Source organism: Triturus cristatus, chromosome 2_2 (assembly GCF_964204655.1).
Source record: "Triturus cristatus chromosome 2_2, aTriCri1.1, whole genome shotgun sequence".
Lineage (NCBI taxonomy): Eukaryota > Metazoa > Chordata > Amphibia > Caudata > Salamandridae > Triturus > Triturus cristatus.
This window is the reverse complement of record NC_140582.1, coordinates 818,897,519-818,924,503: the sequence shown is the minus strand read 5'-3', so window position 1 is coordinate 818,924,503 and position 26,985 is coordinate 818,897,519. Positions and strand designations below refer to the sequence as shown.

Below are 26,985 nucleotides of genomic sequence, written 5' to 3'. Positions count from 1 at the left end.
CTAATCTGCCAAATCAGCAAACTCTTTAAATAACGCATGTTGCCTTAGAGGCAAGGTGTTGACCATTTCGCTACTAACCCTAAGGATAGCCTCTCCATCACTTTGAAAAGAGGAAAAAAGTAGGCTGCTCTACTGTCACTGAGTATTATTAATTGATTATCACATAGTCAGATCTTTCCAAAGCATACTCAATACTTCTGCTTACTTTTGCTGCCCATGTGCCCCCAGCCTGTTATGTAGCAGTAGGTATCTGGTTCAACCAGCTGCTCATTTCCAGGTAAGCACACTGGCCGGACGTAGCTTGTCTCATTGATGTTTTCTTTTAGCTCCACTATGCTTATGTCATAGTCAACCACTGCCCGGTTGTAACGGGGGTGCAGGATAATCCTCTTCACCAAGCGAGTCTGCATGAAGTCAGAGGGGTGATCCAGATTGTTGATCCCAAATATTACTTTCCACACAGCTGCGTTTTCTCTCCTAGAATGTAAATTTAAAAAAAGTGTTGTGTGAAGGTTGTCCATTAAACAGCAAGATAAGTACTACCAAGTATCATATTACATTGAAACGTGGTTGTTCTTTGCCAGAACAGATGTTGTAGTCACTTCTAACACTTTTACTGAAATAATGCATCTCTCATAACAAGTCAAGTCACACTGTTTGCTTGCAGACCTCCTGAAATTGTTATTTTCACAAGTAGCCTAAACCCTCTGCCCCCGTATATTATCTATGGTGTTTGCATTCTACCTATGTTTACCTCATCAAGAAGAAGCATTGAAGTTTAGGGAAAGCATAAGCTATAACACAGTAACAATTTCCATTACAGTTAGCCACACTGTGGCTATGGCACAAATTAATCACACCTGGTTATGATAATGAGAAATGTTGGGCCTGATTCATAAAGGTAACTGATTCACAAAGGTAAATTACACTTTTGAGTAAGTTTACCACTTTTTGGTATTCACAGGCTGCATGTTTGTAGTAACTTGCACTTTTGTAATAACACCAGCACGATACATGCCCAACCACTGGTACTGAAACACCCTCCCATAGAAAATAATGGAGGCAAGGACTTAAAATAAAACTCCATAGGAAATATTTTTAGTAAAATAAAATAATGAAAACGTGAAAAATATAAATAAATATAAGTAAATGTTAAATAATTATAACCACAGGACATTTATTAATTAAATAATACATATTAAACTAGTACATATTTAGTAACTAAATAATAAATATGTTTTATGTTGATATATGTTGTTATATTAATTTCTAAGCATTTATATTTTTTACGATTTTAAATAATTTAACATTATTTCCTTTGGGGTTTTATTTTAGGACCTTCCCTCCATTATTTTCTATGGGAGGTGTTACAGTACCAATGGACATGTATAGTGCTGGACTCACTACAAAAGTGTAAGTTACTACAAAAGTGCAGTTTGTGAATATTGAAAAGTAAAAACTTACTCAATAATGCAGTTTCTGAATCAGGCCCTTTGATTTGAGTAGAAATACACTGATATTAGTAAAGCCAACTCCAACCACTGTGATATGTTTTAAATCTTGAGTTTGGACTTCTCAAAAAAAAAAACACACTTAAAATATACTGTCTAATAGTATGGATTACATGTGATTTCTACACCTTGTAATCCTCATTGTTTTATGTAACATTTCCTATACACTGATTTACACACATGATTAATTGTTTCTGTATAATTTGTGCTTGATGTAAAGTGCCTTGACATCCTACAGTGGTGTGAGTAGCGCTATAAAACAATTGAAATGTATGTGAGAGGGGCTATGGAGAGATGAGGGGTGCTGTTGGAGGGTAATAGTGAAAGTGTCAGTTGAGAAGGAGGACACTGTGGGACGCCAAAAAAAGATTGCTGCACTGGGTGCAAGCGCTAAAGCCAGCACTGAGTTTGAAACATAGCAGCTGGTAACATCATACGTAGTTTGTAATCCAGGAAAGCCACTGTGCTGCTAGAGGAATGAGCGCGTACAGGGTTAAAACATAGTACTGGAGTTCCCACCCAAATTGAACACCGTTGATGCAGGGATCAATGGTCCTTCTGTCAAATTGTGCATTTTTAAATCTCATTTTCACATACATTTGCTAAAAATCAACAGATACTGAAATAGTACCCATGAAATAAGTCTGACTGACCCTTCCTAGGAGCAGTGTAGGTTTGCCAACCTTAAAATAATTTGAAAAAACGATGGGTATATAGTGCATTTTTCAGCACAATCTCTCTAAAAACAAATTCTTACCAGTCATAGGTGATACAGAGGGACATAGCATATATTTAACTGATACATCTAAATTGTCTTGTGATATTAATATGTCTCATAGACAGTGCTTGAAATTGAAATATAGAAGTGTAGGTACTCACTATTTTAAGGCACGTGATAGCTACTGAGAAGTGCTAGTACTCTCCTGTTAAAACAATTGGATCTCTTCTACGAAGTGCCTGTACACTTTTTTTTATTATTATAGAAGTGCAGGTATTAAGAACCTGACAGTACCTGCCCACGTAAAGTGCTACTCAATATTCTATAGCGACTTGTAGCAAATATGCTCAAATGTGAGCTTCCATCTTTTAAGGAGTCAAGAGCTTTGAAGAGGCCATAACATGACATGTGCAAATAAAACACCTAAATCAAACTATATACATATTTGAACGAAATATGATGTATAAGTTGTCACTGGTATAAAAGTACAAAAAAGAATGTGTTACTGTGGAACAGTGTTGAATTTATAGCCTTCCTGGGCAGGGAGAGAGGGAGGTGGTTCACACTTACATCTGAATAGGTTGTGGCCGGCCCTCACAAAGGACTGATTTACCCCCTGCTGGTAGTCTGGGGCCAAGGTTGGGCTGAAAGGGAACCTTGTGCACTTTAGAAAGATCTATTGAAGTCACCCCTGACATCAAAGTCACTTTTGAGTACAAGTATGAGGGCTTCAGCACTACCAAAGGATTACACCACTGGGTCTGAAAGAATCTACGCTGTAGCAAAGGCTGATATGCTAAAGGATTGCCATCTTGCAGTGCTGATTGTTTCCAGGAACTGCTGCCCTGCTCTGATCCCCTGATACCACGCTCATGGTGGTTGGGGGCTATGTACACAGGCAGCACAAACCCCAGTGAACCCGCACTGATTACCATAAAAACGTCTAGTAAGCGTAAGACCAATTTCATTACAAGACCGGAGGCTACCATTATGCAAATACTTTTATTTGCTGCCCAAACATGCAGCCCTTTAAAGAATGTAACTACATCATAATAAGTAGAACATTGGTAACATGACAAGTAGACTGTGCAGGCTCCCATCTTCCTCTTTTGTTCGCTGCTCTGACACAGCTAAGTATACCTTTTGTTACTCCACTATTATAAGCGTTATTTATAACAATATTGTATAATTTGCTTATATATTGTATGATAGAACTTATAACATGTTGTAATGATACTCTCTACGTCTTTTGAATTATTTTTGACGAATTGTTTGACATTTTAAAACACATGCCTTTCCTCTACATTTTAATTTGGTCTTTCCTTCTAGGTCTAATTTGGTGGCCATCTCCCCTGTCCAATTTATGGCAGGGAATGGCTTTCTTTTGCCTTGCGATTGCTTCGCGATCGTTTATGGCTCGGTAAGTATTTATATCACGAACGCGTGCACTCTTGATTCCCTTTGTTGCCGCTTGAATTTTTTTACATGAAAATAATTACTTAATTTGTCCGTAAACACAATATTTTTTTCTATAAATACTTGAGGAAACGGGACATGAGCTTGCGTCCCTTGAGTTACCCGTTCCCTCGCAACCTGCTAGGGGACGCAACAATACACGCGGCAGCATGAAGTCAGTTTCATTCCCCTTTTGCTTAGTTCCCTTGCCAAATTATTATAACATACAGAAGATCGCCATCTGCTGGCTTTTCTCTCACGCTGCAAGGAATATAAACTTTACCAGGCCCGATTTTGATTGCAGTGCTTACCCAGCACAACCGTGAGTAAGCGTTAACAAGGCTAATTACTACTGAGAATTTATATTCACATACTGTCATGGATGTTGAGCCTTTTACCCCACTCCAGTCCCCTAAGGAGCCTATGGGGGATAGTCTGAAGAGACTATTTAGTGAAGAACTTAAATCTTCTGTGAGAGAAGCAGTTGACGCTGCATTACTTAAGAGGAAGAGGCTGCCCACTCCCACGGAAATCTATTTTTCCCTCTCCGACGGGGACTCCCTCTCTACCACTGGACCTAAAAAAGGGGCAAAGTACCCCAAAAAAGCAAACATTTGAAGGAAGCATTCACCAATGTTATGTTATGTTATGTTACGACTATTTATTGTGCGCACAGATACTCCAGCCAAGGAGTGTCCCGGCGCAGAGACAAGGTAGCACGTAACACAACCAAAGGCTAAACACAGATGCTAAGAGCCAGCTAAAACAAAAAGGTTTTTATGGCCCTCCGAAAAGTCAGAAGGTCCTCCAGCAAGCGGATTTCAACAGGCAAGGAGTTCCATGCTGACGCAGCCATTACCCTAAACGAGCGTCCTCCCATGCGGCTAAGCCTGAATCTGGGAACCACCGCAAGGGCCAGACCCTGAGAGCGAAGGCTACGGGCAGGGACATAGAAAGACAGACAACTCAACAGGATTTCCGGGCCTGTACCTCGCAAGATTTTAAAAGCAAGGCACAATACCTTGAAGAGGATGCGCTTCCTAACCGGAAGCCAGTGTAGGGAGCGAAGGACACCTGTAACTGAGCAAAATCTAGGCAAGCCAACGATCGCCCTCGCCGCAGCATTCTGAACCCGTTGTAAGCGGGTTAGTTCAGCCTGGTTAGCCCCAGCCAGGAGAGAGCTGGCATAATCCAGGCGGGAGATGATAGTAGCCTGGATCACCAGCTGCCTGGTCGGGGCGTCAAAGAACTTGAGAACAGGTCTCAAGCCCCTCAGGAGACCGAAACAACAGGCCGCGGTTCTTTTAGTATGGCCTACAAAGGAGAGGCCCGCATCCAGCCATACCCCCAGATTTTTCACTTCCTATACCGGGATCGGAGTAGGTCCCAACTCTGAGGGCCACCAGTGGTCACCCCACAGCTCCACTCCCTTCCCGACGACCATCACCTCTGTTTTAGTGGCGTTTAGCTGAAGGCAGTTGCCTGTCAGCCAACTAGCCACCGCCTTCAGTCCGGACTGAAACCTGGGGGCCTCAATCTCCGCATCCCCGCTGAGAGTAACCGCCAGCTGAGTGTCGTCAGCATATGAGACCAAAGTAAGGCCCCACTGCCTAGCGACATCCGCCAGCGGTCTCACGTAAAGATTAAACAACGTGGGACTCAGCGAGGACCCTTGCGGAACCCCCATGGCCAGTGGTTGGTAATTGGACTTGAAGGGAGGGATGGCAACACAGAAGGAGCGGTCATCTAAAAAGGAGCGGAACCATTGCAACACCTGACCGCCAATGCCAGTCTCCTCGAGCCGACGCAGGAGGATGCTGTGGTCTACCGTATCAAAGGCGGCGCTAAGATCTAACAAAATAAGCGCCGCCGTTTGACCAGCATCCAACCTTGCCCGGAGGTGTTCCACCATCACAAGTAGCGCAGTTTCCGTACTGTGCCCAGCACGGAATCCGTTTTGTGTGGGGTCGAGGGCATTGGTCCGAGTCAGATGTTCAGACAGGGCCAGGTTAACGTGGGCCTCCGTGATTTTGGCTGGCCAGGGTAACAACGAGATGGGGCGATAGCTCTCAGGCTTGGAAGGGTCCAGGGTGGGCTTTTTAATGATCGGGGACACCACAGCTTGTTTCCACTTAGATGGAACGGTTCCCGTTTCCAAGGAGAGGTTGACAAGGGAGCATACGGCTGTACGCCCCATAAAAGCCTGATCTCGGAAGAGAGCAGGCCTTACTGGATCGGATGGGGACCCAGATTTGACTTGCAGCGCAAGTTTGTCAAAACCATCCAAGGTAAGGGGGGGGAAAACAAGCAGTGTAGCCTGATGATGGACCCCATTTATACTTTCCTCAGTGAACCCTATGCTAGGGAATGTCCTATATATAGCTTGGACCTTCCCCAAGAAGTAAGATGCAAGGGATTCACAATGGGAAAGAGAGCTCACGGTCGTAGAGGTAGTCCGCTTTGCTGTGAGATCTTTTACGGCCTTAAAGATAGCTTTTGACGGATTCGGACTGTTCCGGAATTCGATGGCATAAAAAGCCGCACGGGCTCGGCAGATAGCTCGATGGTAAAGCTTAACGGACTTGGCGTATGCAGCTTTTAGATCAGCCCCATAGGTTTTCCTCCAAGCCCTCTCTGCTCGTCTACAGGCACCCTTTAGGGCCCGAAGAGTGCCATCGTACCAGGGACTCGACTCTCTGGAATTGATTTTAGTTGAAACGATGGGTATCAGAGAGTCCAAGGCCCTAGTTATCCATGAACAGAAGAGGTCATACCCCCTTTCCACATCCGTCAAAGGACCCAGCGGCTCCTCTAATAGAAGACGATGAAAGTCCTCTAGCCGAAGCTTTTTCCAAGCCCTCTTCTGGACCCTTCTAGCCGTAGAGATGGAAGGAGTGGCCGAGACCGGGCAGAGGATGGACACCAAAAAGTGGTCTGTCCATTCCACCGGAGAGACAGAGGTAGTTTGAATCCCCAACAGATTGGTAAACAGGGGATCCAAAATATGCCCCCCCAGATGGGTAGGCTGGGAAACCATCTGGGGAAGTTGAAAGGCCTCCAGGTCAGAAGAGATGGAACGCACTGTCAGGCCGGAGAGGGTGTCGAAATGTAGGTTTAGGTCACCCATGATAGAGAAGTTGGCACAGTCGGCGACCAAAGGGCCAACAGTGTCAGGGAAAGCATTTCTAAACGCCACATCACTGCCGGGTGGGCGATAGACGACCATCCCGGACAGGGTAAACTCAGGGCTGACAGAGACCTTGAACATGGCGCTTTCACACCCGGAGATGTTTAGGGCACCCCAGACGCAAGGGTAGATAGATTTTACCACTAACGCGATACCTCCACCCCTAGACAGCCTATTCAGAGTATACATAGAATAGCCGGGTGGGCAGGCTAGATTAGTAATAGCGGTATCAGCGTCCTGTAGCCATGTTTCCGTCATGGCAAATACGTCTGGAGCTTCCTCCTTAATGAGGTCATAAATATGCTGATAGTGTTTCAGCACAGACCTAACGTTTAAATTCAAGATCTTCAGAGTAGTGCGAGTGTCTGTAGTACGGCGGGTCTCCGAAGAAATAAACCTTGGAAGAGGATGCGGAGAATCGAGAGCCCACCCATTACAAGGGCAATGATATGGGCCACGCAATGGGTGTACCGGTAGAAGGGTGCAGCAGCGGCTTACCTGACCGATGGCAAACAGGCAATCCCGCGAGTACGTCAGCATGGTGGACCCAGAATGGTATGATAGTCCTTGCACAGAGTACCGCGACGTCCAGCGCGTCCTTAGCGCGGACGGGCGCAGACGGGCAGGACTCTGGCACGACTCCGGCCACGCGAGGACACGCCCGCTGCGCGATCCCGCTGCGCTAGGGGAGGAGCTTTAAGTAGGTGTTCCCAGGCTGCTCCTGCGCACTGAAGCGCTGGAGGGTAGAGACACCTCTATCCACACACCCCACTCCAAGATGGCTGCCAAAACGAACAGGTCACCCACCCCAGAGCCAAATCCGCCAAAACGGCAGTGCGGGGGCCAATTAAAGTGCAGGTAAGGGGCGCTATCTAAAAACAGATAAACAAACAAATAAGACACAAAAGTTATTAAAAATCACAGAGGTAAGAGCACATGCGCGCAGAGCGCTCACGCAGCTACCTTGTCAGGGGCGGTTTCAGGAGGGACTCGCCTTAAGTAGGTGTTCCCAGGCTGCTCCTGCGCACTGAAGCGCTGGAGGGTAGAGACACCTCTATCCACACACCCCACTCCAAGATGGCTGCCAAAACGAACAGGTCACCCACCCCAGAGCCAAATCCGCCAAAACGGCAGTGCGGGGGCCAATTAAAGTGCAGGTAAGGGGCGCTATCTAAAAACAGATAAACAAACAAATAAGACACAAAAGTTATTAAAAATCACAGAGGTAAGAGCACATGCGCGCAGAGCGCTCACGCAGCTACCTTGTCAGGGGCGGTTTCAGGAGGGACTCGCCTTAAGTAGGTGTTCCCAGGCTGCTCCTGCGCACTGAAGCGCTGGAGGGTAGAGACACCTCTATCCACACACCCCACTCCAAGATGGCTGCCAAAACGAACAGGTCACCCACCCCAGAGCCAAATCCGCCAAAACGGCAGTGCGGGGGCCAATTAAAGTGCAGGTAAGGGGCGCTATCTAAAAACAGATAAACAAACAAATAAGACACAAAAGTTATTAAAAATCACAGAGGTAAGAGCACATGCGCGCAGAGCGCTCACGCAGCTACCTTGTCAGGGGCGGTTTCAGGAGGGACTCGCCTTAAGTAGGTGTTCCCAGGCTGCTCCTGCGCACTGAAGCGCTGGAGGGTAGAGACACCTCTATCCACACACCCCACTCCAAGATGGCTGCCAAAACGAACAGGTCACCCACCCCAGAGCCAAATCCGCCAAAACGGCAGTGCGGGGGCCAATTAAAGTGCAGGTAAGGGGCGCTATCTAAAAACAGATAAACAAACAAATAAGACACAAAAGTTATTAAAAATCACAGAGGTAAGAGCACATGCGCGCAGAGCGCTCACGCAGCTACCTTGTCAGGGGCGGTTTCAGGAGGGACTCGCCTTAAGTAGGTGTTCCCAGGCTGCTCCTGCGCACTGAAGCGCTGGAGGGTAGAGACACCTCTATCCACACACCCCACTCCAAGATGGCTGCCAAAACGAACAGGTCACCCACCCCAGAGCCAAATCCGCCAAAACGGCAGTGCGGGGGCCAATTAAAGTGCAGGTAAGGGGCGCTATCTAAAAACAGATAAACAAACAAATAAGACACAAAAGTTATTAAAAATCACAGAGGTAAGAGCACATGCGCGCAGAGCGCTCACGCAGCTACCTTGTCAGGGGCGGTTTCAGGAGGGACTCGCCTTAAGTAGGTGTTCCCAGGCTGCTCCTGCGCACTGAAGCGCTGGAGGGTAGAGACACCTCTATCCACACACCCCACTCCAAGATGGCTGCCAAAACGAACAGGTCACCCACCCCAGAGCCAAATCCGCCAAAACGGCAGTGCGGGGGCCAATTAAAGTGCAGGTAAGGGGCGCTATCTAAAAACAGATAAACAAACAAATAAGACACAAAAGTTATTAAAAATCACAGAGGTAAGAGCACATGCGCGCAGAGCGCTCACGCAGCTACCTTGTCAATGCATTACAGACGGGTAGCGCTCACGCTACAAGAGATTTTGGTGCTCGTAGCAGCACAATAGAAAGATCCCAGCTCGCTGGGACAGAGAGAAGGGGTGCCCTTAGCGGCATTAGAGATGATGGTATCCTATACGGTACAAAGGATTATGACTTAAGTGATGATTCCTTACAACTAAATCAAGACTATGATGATGAGTTTATTTTTGATCCCCAAGATACCCCTGAGGATCTTGATGGGGACCTAAGTCATCCCTCAACCTCATCTACAGTCAAACACTCCCTCGGTGGCAAAATGTTCAATCCCACTACCATTCGCCACGCCCGCAGCACCGAATGGTGGCCTATGGTCCATGTGAGTAAATACCTTTCCCAATGGGTCAGGAAGCCCCTGGACAGACACTCGCAATGTATTGCGCAATGAATGCCCTCGACCCTCTTCGGAGGACAAGGTCTGTAACACACCTAATCTCGACCATGAATTGATCACCTTCTCATTTAAATCGGGGAAGGATCCATGAAAAGGGATCGAAAAATGCCTCAAACAATGTCAAGATAAACTTCTTGACGTTCTGGAACCGTTATCCAGAATACTTGACATGACCAAAGAAGCGCGATCTAATAACACCCCGGTCGATATTAAACTCCTACGAGGATGGTCTCAACGTGCTGTCTGTTTTCTTGGCAACGCCAAGGCCAATCTCATTACCGAACGGAGGAAGGCAGTCTTTCTTAAAATGAACCCGAAACTGGCGAACCTTTCCACCAGAGAAGATCTGTGCGACACCAAAGGCCTTTTGTTCGGCGATAATTTCGTAAAGTCCTTGGGCAAGTACGTGTCCACCTTCAATGCCTTCAGCAAGGCACAATCCAACATGAGAAGAGTTTTTGGTGGACCACCACTTTTTGGAAGGGCTGACAGGAGGGGACAACCTGTCAGCCGTGGCTACTTCAGGTCCCAATTTTACCCATAAGAAGAAAGAGGCTCATGCCCTTATAGAGGTTTCCGCTCAAACTTCTACCCCCAGAGAGGAAGGGGTTCAATAGCATGTGGTGGCAGATCAAGATCCTCCAACCAATCTTATCAAGGTAAGCTCAATACCCTCCCTTTCCCCCAGGGTGGCAGGGAGACTAAAATATTTCTCACACAATTGGCTATGTATCACCCAAGACACGTGGGTCCTAGAAACGGTACAGGGCTTCAATATAGACTTTTGGGAAGAACCCTTCCAAGAAAAGATCCCAGACGAGATTACTCTAGACAAGGAAAACTCAAAACTCAGGCAAAGGCGCTATTATAAAAATCCCTATATCAGAGATTCCAAAGAGTTTCTTAAGCACTATTTTTTTAGTCAAAGAGAAGGACAAGGGTTGGCGACCCATTATAAACCTAAAGTATTTAAACAAATGTTTAACTTACAAACACTTCAAGATGGAGGGTATCCATCTTTTGAGGGGCATTTTACAAACCAAAGATTGGCTAGTAAAACTAGATCTCAAAGATGCTTACTTTACAATACCCATGCACAAGGATTACTTGGAAAGGAACTCTTTATCAGTTCCAATGTCTTCCCTTCGGCCTGTCGTCAGCTCCCTGGTGTTTCACCAAGGTCCCACGACCAGTGGTCAGTTACCTCAGAGAGAGAGGTATTCGTCTGATAATATACCTAGATGATATCCTCATCATGTCTCAAGACAAGTTAGAAATTATTAATCATTTACAAATGACCATGGACCTTCTCCGAGACTTGGGCTTCATCATAAATGTGGAAAAATCTATTCTGACTCCTACATAGGAAATAGAATTTCTGGGTTTCGAAGTAAACACTATCCTTTCCAACTTAATCCTTCCCCACAAGAATGTTACCAAAATAAAAAAACATGTTTCTCTTAACCTGTCCAAAGAATGTATTCACCTGAAAGATCTAGCCAAAGTCCTAGGTCTTCTCTCCTCCACTATTCAGGCCATTTCACCGGGTCCTCTTCACTACAGAGGTTTGCAAAGATTAAAAACACTGGGCCTGAAGAAAGGTCTCTGGTATGAAGACTCTCTCCCTCTCTAGGAAGATGCTTGAGAGGATCTTCATTGGTGGTTGAACAATCTCCAAGTCTGGAACGGGAAAGCTATTTTCGGGAATGTTCCAGACTTCACCTTAGAATCAGATGCGAGCAACCATGGCTGGGGCGCTCGCCTAAACAATCTAGAGACCGGGGGAGGGGGTCCTTACAAGAACAACCCCTTCATGTAAACTGTCTAGAGATGCTAGCAGCTTTGAATGTGCTTATGAGCTTTAAAGAGCTTCTAAAGAACTCAAATACCCTAAACCGACTAGACAACTTCTCAGCTGTCTCTTATATAAATCGCCTTGGGGGCGCGAAATCCAAAAACCTCTCAGACATTGCCAAGCGAATTTGTTATTTTTGTTGGAATCAAAAGATCCCCCTCAGATCAGAATTAATTCCGGGAACCCAGACTCTAAGAGCAGACTGGAATGCTCGTTTTCTTCATGAATTCAGCTACTGGAAATTGAATCCTCAGACCTTTTCTCTGATCCAAGAGCTTTGGGGCCCGATCCAAGTAGACATTTTTGCCAGCAGATTAACTCATCAAGTCCAGAGTTATTTCAGCTGGAGACCAGACCCGAATGCGTCAGGAGTGGATGCATTCCTCCAGCCTTGGGAAGGGATCAAGGGTTAAGCCTTTCCCCCCTTCTCAATGATTCAGAGATTACTGTGGAAGGTGAGACTCGAGCCGTGCTCCATCATTCTAGTAACTCCCTTTTGGAAATCCTAGACTTGGTTTCCCGGGGTAATGGAGTTAGCAGTGGACTTTCCAAGGCTGATCCCATCATACTTAGGCCTACTCCAGTGTCCAGATGGAGTAGAACACCCTTTAGTCTTAGAAGGGAAGATGAACCTTCTTGCCTGGAGGATATCAGGAATTCAGGCAGATATTCTGACCTTTCGGGAGAAGCTAAAAGCTTATTGGAAGACTCATGGGCACCAGGAACTAGGAAAAGGTACAAGAGAAAATGGTCTTGTTGGTGCTTGGAAAGGGATTTTGATCCCGTTCACTGCCCTCTACAACAGGTAGCTAACTATCTTGCTCATCTCTTTGAGTCAGGTCTTTCCTTTAGAACCATCAATTGCTACAGATCAGCAATTTCTTCAGGCCATACTCTCATTAATAACGTTGCTATTGGTAGCAATTCCCTTATCAACAGAGTTATGAAGGGTATTAGACTAAGAAGACCTCCCAAGGCCCGTTACCAATCCCTGTGGGATGGTAACCTTATTTTTAATCTCTTCCTTTCTTGGCCTGGCAACGACTCACTCTCCCTTAAAAAAATCTCGATGAAACTGGCGACTCTCCTGTGTCTGATCTCCTTTAGAAGGGTATCCGACATTAGAACACTAGAACTTTCTAATAGATTTTACTCATGCGAAGGCATCCATTTCGACATCTGGAAAAGAACGAAAACAATGTCAGAGTCTATCTTCTATCCTACCTTTCATGAATGTGAAAAACCATGTGTTGTGAATTGTATGAAGTGCTATAAAAATAAGATTTCAACTTTTAGACCTGTTGGTTGTGATCAACTTCTTTTATCATATGTCAGACCTTTTAGACCTGTTTCCTCAGCAACCCTAGCCAGATGGATCTGCTTGATTATGCATGAGGCTGGAGTGGACCTCTCTAGATTTGGAGCTCACTCTTCTAGAGGTGCAATGGCTAGCAAAGTATTTTGGGCAGGAGGTTCTCTTCCCGAAATACTTAAAGCAGCAGATTGGTCTAACGCAAGTACTTTCTATAGGTTTTACTTGAGACCAATAGAGCATGTTAGAAGTGTAGCTTTACATGGCTTTAAACATGCATAATGGTAGCCTCCGGTCTTGTAATGAAATGACGATTCTCCAATTATTATGGAGAGAGAATCTTGATTTCATTAAAGACAAACGGAGGCTAACATTATCCCACCCTCCTCTCCCCGAGAGGTTTGGGTTCGGTAATGTTTATGCTTTAATGTGTTATTATTATACATTACTACTAATGGTCTTTATACATTTCACTATACAGTGTTTTCTTTCTTCTCAGATAACAATGTTAAAGACTAACTGGATTTACTGGAATTTCAAGTTGTACAGCTGTGTCATCGCAGCCCACGAGGAAGATGGGAGCCTGCACAGTCTACTTGTCATGTTACCAATGTTCTACTTATTATGATGTAGTTACATTCTTTAAAGGGCTGCATGTTTGGGCAGCAAATAAAAGTATTTGCATGTTAGCCTCCGTTTGTCTTTAATGAAATCAAGATTCTCTCTGCATAATAATTGGAGAATCTTCATTCTCAAACACTGTTTCCCCATTTAAAACTGACAAAAGCTATTTCTTGTGGTATATTTATTGGATTTTTGTCGTTTTGGTATTACTTTTATTACATTTATTACATAAAGAATTACTATTTTGCTAAACCTGCGTGGCGTCTTTTTGTCGTGATTTCACTAAATGGCTGTGTGTGTGTTACACAAATAAGTTACACATTGCCTCTTAGGATAAGCTTGCCTGCTCTACACCAAGCTGTCAGAGGGAGAGAACAGGTTATCCCTGGTGTGTATCGACTTGCCCTGACTTGATTGGTGGGTTCTGCTTGGCTTGGGTGCATACTCTAGCCAACCATTCTAACACGGTCCAAATGAATAAACTCTAAACCTTTCATGGACAACCTCTGTGGCAAGATAATAGTAGTAAGAAATGCACTGGGTCGTCATTAGTACATGATTTCAGTTGAAAATGGTTATAAACACTCATTATTAAGCTTCGATATGTGTTTATGGCTCTAGATGTCTTCTTATCCGAATTCACAACGGTTTTAAATTCCTCTTCAATAATGGAAAAATGTCCCCAAAATGGCTCACACAGACACTAAGGGGGAGGCAAAAGCATTTCAATGTTGTAAATAAATGATTACAGGAAGTGCATTTATCGATATATAATATAAGCCACAAACACACTTTTATCCCCTTCCTCTTAAATATGCCTAGGTTTAAGGTTTGACCTCATTTAATATGTCCTGCTGCTGCAAGTGTTTCTTATTTACCAAGATGACTCGCTCTACTTACCCTTCAAAGCAGTGGGCTACAGTGAGCACCCACTTTTTACCGATGAGAACACAGCCACAGATGTGTCCACTTGGTTCGCTCTGTAGTGAGCACTGCCATGGCCAAAGTCCAGGCCGACTTGTCCGGCCACCGAGGATCCTCTTGTTCATTCGAGCTGCAGGGCGGCGGCCACAATCTGGCACACAAATTGGGCATTAGTGTTTGCGACACACAACAAACGTAGGTGTTTCTCCTAGTCTTAAGAAATATCGACTACTTTTAAAACCAAGGCAAAAAACATCAAAGCACAATCACGCCATTAAGTCAACAATTGATTGAAATATGTTTCACCCACTACTATGTGCAGCTATTGACTAGAATATCACCACTCCTAAATGAAAATCACTAGCTATCAGTCTTTAAGCCATCAGAGGCCCAAGGCATGACTACTGCAATAGACATCATCCGCAAAAGATTACTGCACATCGATTTATTACCCAGAAACAATTGCAGCTTTGCTGGTGTAAAGTCAAACAGCAAGACACACGCACATACCCCACCCACATCCTAGAGAAATTCACACTCATCTCATTACACAAACTTTAATCAGGGCAACAGAAGAGAACAGAATTTCTACTTATTTAGGGGAAAACAAGAAACATACAAAATAAAATAAAAATCTTTTGGACACCCATATGCAATATAATTTAATGTAAACCTATTTACAAATTTGAGCTACTATACGTAGGGTGGATGTGCATGGACTTCTACACTAAAGAGATTCCTAGGATATGCTCAGCAAATGCTACCTAGAGAACCAAAAGCTTGCATTAGCAGCATGTGAATTCGAGAGTAACACTTACAACATTGTCTGTTTTACTTTAAAATATAACCTATAAAAACCCATCTTCCAACAAGGCTGAGATTTTGGCTTGGAATATGGTAAAACAATTGTGTACCGATACCAGCGTCGAAAAGTCTATTTCTGGAGGTTGATTCTCATCCGAGTACGTTACACCAAATGAAAGCAGTAGCACTGTTTTTTCCAATTCAAGGTTCCTACGTGAACTTTACACATCCATGTGGTTGGAGTATTGTAACTCGCTCTATTTGAGATTCACGTACTCATCCATCAAGAAGATTCCACTGGTATAGGATGTTCTTGAGCCTCCAGTGTTGGACTGGCCTATAGGGCACTCTGACACTGCCTGGTGAACCGCTTGAAATGGCCATTTTCTTTTGGCCCTGTCACAGCCGAAGGGACACAAAAAGGCCACACACTGGCCCATCTGGAGTGCCGATAGGTCAGTCCAACATTGTGAACCTCTGTTGAGACTGCGAAGCCCTAGCTCTCTAGTCCTCCCTGGCTGGGCAACTGCAAAGGTCTCTTACTCAATTTGGCCCCCTCTCTTTCCAGCCCCATAAGAAAGATTGAGACATTGCCTCTGGCACCTTGTTTGACATTTTAAGAGTTACTCAGGTGGTGACACTGATACTAAGAAATACAGAAATGTGTGGCCTTTATGATGACAGCCTTTGTAAATCTGTGTTTTCCGTTTGGTGAACTGGGGCGAGATGAGACACATCACCAAGAGATCTCAAACTTGGCAGCCATTGCCCATTTTCTGACAAGTTACTGGCTAGCACCACTGAGGTACGTGTGGGGCCAAATGTTTTTTTGTACAACTCTGAGACAGAGGTTTTGCCTAGAGTTTCATTTGTACAATACCAATTTGTCCCCAAATCTGCATACATATGATCGAATTAATTGTGGTATATAAGCATTACAGTTCCTGCTGTCAGAAATGGCTTAGTCATGAAATCTTGCTTCCTCAGTTTTCCTAATAAACAGCAGACTATAATCTAGCCTGGCACAGAAATAAAAAATAAAAACAGTACCACATAACAGTAAAATAAAATAGTAATGTAGTGTAGTTCCTATATTCCTGATAGGCTCTGCGCATTGGAATAATATACACTATAGTTTTGACATAGGACTGAGGTCAGTATGTCTCTATCGAGTACATTAAACTTAATTACTTGTGTGTGCCAACTAACTCAGAGGTCACTAGAAACTTCTCGAATAAACAAGAAGGAATTCGTTTCTGACAATCGCATAAACATGACAACTTTGTTTCCCTTAGAATCGGAACAATCTCAGAATCGTGGAAACAATTGATAATAGTTTCACACAGTCAATCGTGCATGCTTCGTTTCTACAGAGTTACACAGAAATAGATGGACGGGCACGTCAATAAAAAGGGTTTATTGAACAGTCTTATTTCTCGTGCAAGACATATGAACTGCTACAATCGTAAGATAGAACGCGAAGTATATTACGTACAGCGTTAGCAGTAAGATAAAATAATTCTGCAATAGCATGGTTTATAGCTATGACAGATATTCATAAAAATACATACATAAATAACACAGGCTAAAATGTTAATACTCATCTGATGCTTCTAGCTAGTTCTACCCCAGTGTACCTAACCGAAGTGTAGTATGAGGTTAGAAGTAGGGGCTGCTTGTCTATAGTCTAGTTCAGTTATAGTCGCCAATATTTTTTTGCCAAAAGTCCCTCTAGGTTCTAGTCCGCTCCATACCTTAGAATGAGTGAGGTTGGAATCTCTCTCCGAGTCTCGATCTCTAACACCCCGCAAGGAGAGTCAGAAACACTGGAGCTGGATTCTCGGCGAGGAGGATGACAGCGTCTGGTCAGTGCGTCAGGCAGGGACTTGACTTCCTTCCGAACTTGCTGTGGTGAACCGCGTTGTGCACGTAGGCAGCCGAACCGTGGTTTGCCATGGTAAGTGAAGGTATATTTATACCTTGAAGGTGTTTAGGAATGCCAGTATTGACGTAAAAGTCAGGCAGAAGAACGTCATGAATGAACCCCTAAGAAATAGATGTTCATGCATAATAAATGGGTTCTTGGAGAAATCAATATCCAAGCAAGGAGAAGTCCTAAAGGCTTAAGAGTCTGGTTTTCCAAGAACACGTTGTGACGTAGATGGACGGATGTAGGTGGCCATGTCTGTATTTGGTTAGCATGGATAATGCCTAAATAAGGGTAGGATTCCTATGCCTAAATAATGGCAATGCGAATTGTGCCTATATAAGGACATAAATCGGGAAAACTATATACGGAATCTAATTCGACATACAACAGTAAGATGAAAATAAACAGCAAAAAATCATCAGCACTACACGCAACATCGTTCTGCGCTATATGAACTCGCCACCATCACTTTCCATTTCCAAATCCTCTACAGTTTCCTTTTTCCATGATCATCCTTTCTTGCTACAGCCACCTATCTTGTAAGCCCCCCTTCTTTTTATACAGCCCATCATTTCTTAATAGCTAGACTTGAAACTGATATCCTTTACATTCACCTATATATAGGAAACCTGATAAGCCAATTGCAGGCTTCAAGTTGCAGAATTTTTACTGTAAGAGTCGTCAAATAAATATCTCGTCACAAACTGTACTATATTTTAGTGTCATTTCATCTGATGATGAGACATCGTGATGCTACATATGCCCTTTGGGAGTTGCCAGGTGCAAAAGATCAAAACGGTCTTCTTGCCTTCAATTGATTTTAGTTCTCAGATTGAAGTGGGTGTACCCGGTGCAGTACAGTATCTAGCACTTGCATCCCTGGCCCTAGCCATTGAGAGGACATGCTCTCTGGAGGGGCGCCATAACCAGGCCAGCCCAGTGCCTTGGATGTGTCTGGGTGACTTACTCCACTGGATCTGACCTCGGTGACGATCTTATGAAGGAGTATCTCTCTTGGTGATCATCACGGTAGTGTTCGCTGCATTAGAAGTAACCAGAACTCATTTCTAAGGAAATCACCAAAATACTAAAAAGTTCTTCGATGAGGTAGATGTATTTTGGTACGCTAAGTGTAGTGACATTTGCTTATTTAAAGTCTTCGTCCTCACTATAACACACATTAAAAGATTTCGCCCTACTATTTGTATGGCTAACTATCAAAGTAAGACAGCGGTTCTCAACCTTCTGACTTCTGTGGACCCCGACTAAATCACTACTGTAAGCCCGCAACGCCCACCTAAGCAGCTGCTGTGATTTTAACCACAATGCAATACATCAAAATAAAGAAACACGTGCGCAATAAACACAGAAATTATTAAATATTTTACTTAATTCACAAATAAGGTAAACATGCAAAAATCGAAATTTTAATCGAAAGTCTGGAACTTTTCAAAATTTAGTTTTTATTTCTAAAAGATGAAGAGGTAGATGGTGGCATATCACATTCTTTTTTTCCCTAATGCGTGCTCTTTTTCTCGAAGCTTACACGTGCATCAATAGAAGCCACCAATCACTGTTCCCTGCACTTGTGCTGCTCCCCAGAATCAAGGTAAGGATACCCACCTCATTGTTAGCCTTCAAGTTGATATTCCTTCACACCTTTAGGGGGTCTGAAATGTTTCAGATTGGATTTTTTTTTTATGCATATGTACTTGATTAGTCTGCTAATATTATTTTATTTTTCAAACAATGCGCCCTCTGAGTAGACCACAGGCTAAGAACCGATGAAGTAAGAAATTAAATTTTTACACAATTTTGACATTAGATCTTTGCTCACAAAAGACTTCTTCCACTGTTACCACGCCGACCACTGGGGAGTCAGGCCAAACCACGTGTATTTGAGTGTTGCAGATTGCCCTATGGAAATATATTATTTTAAAGCTTTAATCTACATTCAAAAATGCAAGATGTTTGTGTCTATGATATTATCTGAATATTTGTTAAAAACTAGCATTCCTTTTAGTTTAACATACACTGAGAATATTTTACATATTGGAAATGTGCAATCTAAGCGTTCAAAGACATAGTGCAATAAATAGTTCAGAAAGCAAACTGCTTACCTTCTTTAGTACAGTGAAGTGCAACCTTGCTTCCATTTCGACACACATGCCTGTATTAAAAAACAGAAATAAAACAGGAAAGCACAATTTTTAATTTATTTTAGTGCAACATGCTATTATAGGAAAATGGGAAAAAGGAATTGATAATTGTGATGGTTTCTGTGACAGCCATGGCAGCACTGCACTCATGTGTATATGGGGGCTGCTAGCTAGCACCACAAAACTGGGGCTGATTTAGTGTTCTACACACAGACTAGACTTCCTGTCCTGTCTGCAAGTGGAGTGAATCTAATTTGAATCCACCAAGACAGCAGCACTTTCTTTGCCAAACTGACTATCTCTCTCCTGTGGGAGGTCCACTTAGAAGGGAGACACGTTGGCAGGAATTCCACCAATAGTTGTGTCAGATGATGGAAGTACCATGAACTACTGAAAGTGTACTTCCAAAATTGGGTACATTGGCATTGCCCACATATCTGGCCTCCCTAGCATGTTGAGGGAAAGGTGGGTTCTCATAAAGTGAGGAAAGCAATACTTTTTGTGACAGTCCAGCCTTCTTGAGCCCAGAGATGTCTTTGCTCAGGGGATGTCTGTCATGAAGTGAACTCTAAATTAGGTGGCTTAGCGGACAGAGGTTTTAATGGAGGATCTGCTGCATTTAGAAGATACTCTGTATTTGTCCTGTACTAATTCATGTACTTTATTCCAGTACCAGTTGGCGATGAGATGAAAAGTGAAGAAAAAAGAAGCTAAAGAGAGTGAGACAGAAAAAGAAAGATGTGGCGGGAAAAGAGAGTATGAGAGGTAGAATCAGAGAGAGCAAGGGGAAATAATGTTGGAGGGACAGATGAGCGACAGAGAGAGAGCAAGAGACAGAGAGTGCTTGGGAGGGAGATACAGAGAAACAGAGAGAAGGAGACAGGAGTACAGTCACAGTTTATAAACAGTATGCTTTCTCAATTTTCCAAATCTTTCTTTTGAATAAAACAGTCCCATTGATATACATGATGACATATGGAAATAGAGAAGTTTGTTGACCAACACATCCACTGATAATATACGTACAACAAATTCTACTTTGTAGTAGAAGTAGTAAGACTCTGGGGTGTGGGGGGTGCACATGGGAGGTACCTATGGTACCCCCCTGCAGTTCCATGCACGTGCCTGCCACGTTGTGCATGGAAGTGCACGACATGCCTTCCTGGCATTGCGGCGGGCTGTGCTGAGAGCACCACCCGCCGCAATGTCAGGAATGCAGGATGCGCCCGCCAGTGTGGCGGGCGCATCCTAATGTCTGCAACGGGACCCCCGCACCGATGGCGGGCAGTCCCATTCTCTGACAGGATGACCCTCTAAGTCTTGAATATCAGAAGGGTCCAGAAATGCAATGGTCTTTGAGCCAACTTTTGTAGCCCAATGGTACTTCTGTATTACAGAAGGGGCCTCAGACAATAGCAAGGCCCCTTCTGTAATTTCTCAATGATTAGAAATGTCTGATAATGGTTTCTGTGACCGAATACTGGTATATCAATGAAAACATTTATAGATCTCAACATCACTATGAGCATCTGTTCTCAATTGTGAGAAAAGAAGCACTCTGACAGCAGCTCAGGACCTTGGCGACTTGAAACCGTTCATTAGCACAGCAGTGAATTCCAGCAAACAGTTTGAGCATTAGCAGAATTAAACAATTTAGGTCACACAATGTTGTTTTATTTCCAAGCATTTACATTATTGTTATAGTAGTAAATGATTATCTTTTGCGTGGAGTACCCCCAGAGTTTTGCCCTATCTGTTTTTGCTGGCGGTAGAACTTTGTGCACTTTACTCTTGCTAACAAGTAGTAAAAGTACTGTGCTCTCCCTTTCGAGATGGTTGGTTTGGCATAATTCTAATTGCCATATTTAACGTACCCCTAAGTATATGGTAGAAAGAGTACCCAGGGCCTGTAAGCTAAATGTCACTAGGATGCAAAGGAGTAATTACTACTTCTACTCACACTGCAACCAGTCAAATGTCTCCCCCTAGGTCCTCATTACAGGTTCAGGGCTAAAATCCTATTCCTGACCAAAATGTGTTTGCCCAGGGAGTTGAATTACCAGTTGACTGATAGCAGTCACACCCTCGCCCCCTCCAACCCCCTAATTAGATTCGGGTGGATTAAACCTACTTTATGGAAGGAAAAGGTAAACTATGCAGAATTTGGTGAGTTAAAAACCTATTCCATCTTATGTTTGGGCAATTTTTCTTGTTAAAAACTTGGAAGGGGAAATATAACTGACAAACAATATTGAAAATTTGGGCGTCACTAGCTGTTAGAGATATCCTTTGGAGACCAGTTCCTGTGTAGTATGCATCCCACCCAGACAGCTTTAGATTGAAAACAACCATCAGCGGGACAGAAAAATCCCCTGTAGAGCAGGGACAAGGGTTGGAAAAACACAGGAGTAAAACTCAAACCCTAGATCTTTGAAAACCTTGAATCACAACACTGAATGCCTTTTTTATTTATCCTTACATTCACTGGTTAATCACAACCTTAGTATCTGTGTTTACATCCTTCCCAGGTGACAGTTTCAATATTTAAATCTAGAACTGCTAATGTGAGATATATTACAGTGACTAATTCATTGTTTCATCGCAAAGCCTCGAGTTGTTAAATAGATTGAAAACAAACGCAAGGAGGTCCCAAGATGCATTTCTTCAGCAGTGCTGAGTGAAGTGAAACGACCTTTCTGTGTGTCACTCCCTTCAGCCGGAGTTTCACTCAGTGGGAGCAGAAGCCCGGCTTTACAACATTAAAGGGAACGCGCGCGCCATGCCTCTGGTTCACATTATACCAACCGACCAGCCAACCGTTTCCAGCTCACTGGAGGTGAGGGGAACGCGGGCCCTGAGCGGAAATGACAGACACGCTCAAACAAGGCCGGCCCAGGAAGGCTGCTTTCAACTGGAGGGTAATAAATGGGTGTAATGCTCCTGTGAATGAACTGGCGGAGGCTGTCTGGCAGATGGGAGGCCGGGGCTGCGGTTCCAGCAATCTGAGTCTAAAGAGGTTTTTTTGGGCAATTCAATATTTCTGTCACCACTGTCTCAGTTTTACGCGGTGAACAATGAAGGTATTCAACCTAACTGTTTTGAGTAAAAAACATATACATGCACAAAACGTAGAAACAGAAGGTGATGTTTTTGGATTGATGATTCTGGGAACAGCCTTCCAGCAGAACATGCACAGCCCTTGGCCTCCAAAGGCCAGTAAAGCATCTTTAGAGAGTAGGTGGGCAGCAGGAGATGGCGATGAACTGTTACAGAACAGGCAGCGATCATCGAAAAGTGCTCAAAGGGGACCAGTCACTTTACATCTCATCCAAATGATTACCCTAAGTAGTCTGGGCTGCTTTCTGAAATTTGTATGTACTTCTCCCTAACATACTATCTTAAATTGTTGCTATCATATTAGCAAATTGGTCTCTGTTCGTTCTTTCCAACTCCATCTTTTAAAGAAGATAAAACTTTTCTCTCTGCCATTGACTCTACTTTAAAGACGCCCACCTTCATCTCTATTCTCAATTGGAGCATAGTTGAGGTGGTGCTGAGGCCACTAACTAAATAAATAAATAAAACAGGGTTAGGCAATGCCCTGTTTCCAGATATTTGTGAATACTTTGCTACTGGGATGGGCAAAGATCTTCACAAAAGGCCATGCTCAGTGCACAGTATCTGTGACGAATGAGTACAGGCCATGCCATGTGAGTACTCCTGGCACGGATACAGGGTAGTGGACATGGTGCAAGCCATGCCTTCTAAATGCATGGGTATGGACCAAAGGGCAACACCGAAGTTGAGGGCTGTTGAAGGAAGGTGATGTCTGTAAGGAGACTAGTGTTAGAATATTAAAGTTGCTGGAGCAGGGAAACAGCCTTTACAACAATACCTTTACCATGCAGGTAAGTACTTGTGCCTTCACCACGCACAGTAAGTATGGCTAAGGTAAGTATATATATATATACATCAAAACCACACCCGCTCCAGCAGTCGGCCTTAGTTTTCTTCAGTGAATTTCGAAGTTCTTTTAAATTCCAATTTCGAACAATAACGACCCAGTAATATTTGTTTTTTTAAGTGAATTTCAATTGCTTTCGAATTCTATTTCCTATCTATAACGTCCCTATACCTTTGCTTTTTTAAGTGAATTCCTAAGGTTTTTTACTTGTAGTGTGTTTGCAAAGTGGTAGAGAAAGAGGGCGGGGCCTCCGGCCAGCTCTCAGGAATCCCTCTATATGGGACTTACTGGAGGTAACAGGAGGGCTTGTTGGCCCCCAAGGACCCTCTGGAGCCAAAGGAACTTCATCCCCCAACCAGCAATGCGCCAGGTGGTGCGTTTGCAGAGTGGTGGTGGTAGAAGAAAAGGGGCATGGCCTCCGAAGTCCTCACAGCAATCACGTTCTGTGGTACTTACTGGAGGTAACAGGAGGACTTGTTGGCCCCCAAGGATCCTCAGCATCCAAGGGGACTTCATCTCCCAACCAGCAGTGTGCCAGGAGGTGTGTTTGCAGAGTAGTAGAGAAAGGGGGTGTGGCCTCCGAAGACGTATCAGTAATTCTGCTGTGTGGGACTTTCTGGAGGTAACAGGAGGGCTTGTTGGCCCCCAAGAACCCTCTGAAGCCAAGGGAATTTAATTCCCCAACCAGTATTTGGCCAGCAAGCACGTTTACAGGGTGGTGGAGAAAGGGGGAGTGGCCTCCGAAGTCCTCTCTGCAATCCTACTGTTTTGGAATTACTGGAGGTAACAAGAGGGCTTGTTGGCCTGCAAAGGACTGTCTGCAGCCAAGGGGACTTCATCCCAAATCAGTTGTGTGCCAGGAGGCGCATTTGTAGAGTGGTGAGGAAAGGGGGCAGAGCCTCTGGCGACTTGCCAGATGTTTTTTAAATGTATTTATTTTTATTTCTTACTGGAGGGGTGGGCCGCATGGCCCCCTTCTCTGGGCTGTTTTCTGCCCCGGGGACCCGGTCCCCCAGGGCCAGCCTTTTTTGAATAGGGGAGATGAGACGTGCACCCCCCCAGGCTAATTTTGGGACCCATCCCCTGGGCCCAGCTTTTATATATATATCTATTTAAAAAAAATAAGGTGAGGGGGGGCCACGCGGTCCACCTCCCAGGACGATTTTGGCCCCAGGGACCCCCTTCCCTGTGGCCCAGCCTCTATTGTGGGTGCCCTGATCCCACTCAGGGCACCCACTCGCCACTGATGGGGACCGCAGGGGGGCCTCAAGACTCTTGCAGTCCCTGCTAGCTCCCCGCCTCCTGAGGGGAGCTGGCATTGCTTTTACACATAGAGAACTGCTAAAAATGGAGCTCCCTCTGCAAAAGCAATGGTGCTATGCTTCTAGCAAGCAAAAGCATTATTTATGCTCTCGCTTGCTAAAAGCGGAGCACAATTTGCTATGGCTTGGTGGGAGTGGTAAAAGCTCCAAGCGGTCCCTGGGACAGTGCCTCTCCCGCATTTTTTGTTAAACAAGCCCCGGGGAGATTGTGGTTCCTGGGCCATCAATAAACCCTAGGAAGGGGGGCTCATGCACCCCCTCATTTATTAAAATGCCCTCTGGACCAGGCCCACCCGGGTGCCGAATAGTAATAAAAAGCAGGAGGCAGCGCTTTGTTTTAAAAAAACTTTTTGGCGGGAGCCGCAGATCCAGAGTGACTACCACCTAATTCTTTTGAAAAAAAAAAAGTTTTTTTGCTCCTGCATGGTCCATGTGGAACCCCCTCCCCCAAGAGGTCTAGGGGGTCAGAGTGTTTCTACCCTTCCCCCTTTTCTTTTTATTATGTTTGTTCTGTGACTCAGTTCAAGCCGAGTCACAAGATGGCTGGCAACACTTCCTGGTTTGAAGTGTTGGCACCCAATCAGATCTCAACACCAGATTGGAAGGGGGAGTGGATCCTTCGCGTTCCTATATATACAAATTTGGATTTTCCTTAATATTTAAAAACTGCTGAACGGATTTACACTAAATCACAAAAAGGCACTTCCATGGACCAACATCTACCTTCCTGCCAAATTTGTAGTAATAACGGTCAGCAATTCGGGCTGGAGCCATGTCTAAACTTTCTATGGAAATTAACATGGAGAAAATGCGTTTTGGGACCCCCCTTTTTTTCGGCCCATGCTTGATGGATTACCCCGAAACTTCCAAGACAGCACCTGAATTGAGCGTCGAACTAGTTTTGAAAAGTTTGTGAGAATTCGTCAAACAACGCCAACGTTTTTGGCAAATTAAAAAACACTCTTCAGCGAACCAAAATACTGCGGGTATTTCGGTAGGTGTGTGATTTTTCATTTTATTTTCTCATAAAGCAGCTGGTTCCAACTCACTGACACATTTCACCTTTTACAATCCTTTTTCAAAGTGTGTGAGCCCCACCACCTCAAGACATAAATAAACACAATTTAGAGCCACAGAAGACATACTATCGATTTTTGTGTACCTTCGCCTGAGAATTCCATTATTTTCACAATTGTAAATCAATTCATGAATGGTTTAAAAAACTGTTAAAAACAGCAATCGCATATAGCCAATGTTGAGAGTCAATTATAGCATGAACCCATAATGTGTTTACATGAAGTATAGGAAATTCAAAATATCCATGAATCAATAGATAAATACCAATTCATCTTATATATTATATTGTAAAAATCTCTCAGCTCCAAAAAACATTTGGCTTATTTATGGCTCTATCTTATATGTTATGATAAAGGGTCTCTTAAGGCTAGTCTGGTGCAGCCACTCTATTTCTTAGTCTTGCTCCTAAGGTTCTGATTTTAACAATATTCCAGGCAAGCATCTTGGGCCAGTGCCCATATTTCACAAAGAATTTCTACATCTGAATTGATGTGCGACCAGGATTTCCCATTTCTTTTTTCGTTTCTGGGTTTGCCATGCTTTAATTAATTATTCCCACAGACAATATTATTGATGTTATTTTTGTATTGTTTCTCTTAATTCTCCCAGAGTGGACCAGTCCAGAATGCTTTCTACTTCCTTCTATGATCTTATCCAGAATACCACACTAACCCTAGACCATTCATCCTACGTGTACCTCCATCTCTTCGTCCCTGTTGAGACCTGTCTGGTTTTATTTCACAGATCTAGAATGTATCTTGTCTCCAGGTGTCTCAGCTATTTTACTATGTCTCCGCCCCTTAAGTTTGCTGCCATTCTATAGCAAAAAATGCCTTGATACCGGGTACAAGAAATCCAGATTTCTGCTCGCTTACTGATGTTCAAGAATTTGCTTATGCAGCAGAAAGATGGTACTACCCACATACATAAGCAGACAAGAATACGTCAATACATATACGCAATCCACAATTTTAAAAATGACCAATTTTTCTCTTATGCCCACTAACAGTGAGATATTTGGTAGTATTCTAAATAGACTTCCATGCTTTACAGTGACTACATGTATAGAATCCTTGTGGTTGAGTCATTCGTGTATCTGTTCTCTGGGATTTAGTATGATAACTATGGGTTAATTAATCCCCCTGAGATTTGCCCTTTCTGTAGGTGATTGCTGGATAAGCTTGTAAATCAGAGCCAATCATCCCATTATTTTTGGGGATATAACTGACCAACAATATTGAAAATATGGG

General features: G+C 43.9%; 1 protein-coding gene across 1 annotated transcript in view; it reads right to left on the bottom strand.

The window, feature by feature from the left end:
• CORIN (corin, serine peptidase) overlaps window positions 1-26,985 on the bottom strand; it is a 1,570,916-nt gene that overhangs the window by 34,214 nt on the left and 1,509,717 nt on the right. The window contains exons 18-20 of the mRNA XM_085642146.1: window positions 19,334-19,383; window positions 14,456-14,630; window positions 206-477 (exon numbers count right to left, since the gene is read on the bottom strand). Of these exons, the coding sequence (XP_085498272.1) occupies window positions 206-477; window positions 14,456-14,630; window positions 19,334-19,383 (497 nt within the window). The remainder of the gene's footprint in view (window positions 1-205; window positions 478-14,455; window positions 14,631-19,333; window positions 19,384-26,985) is intronic.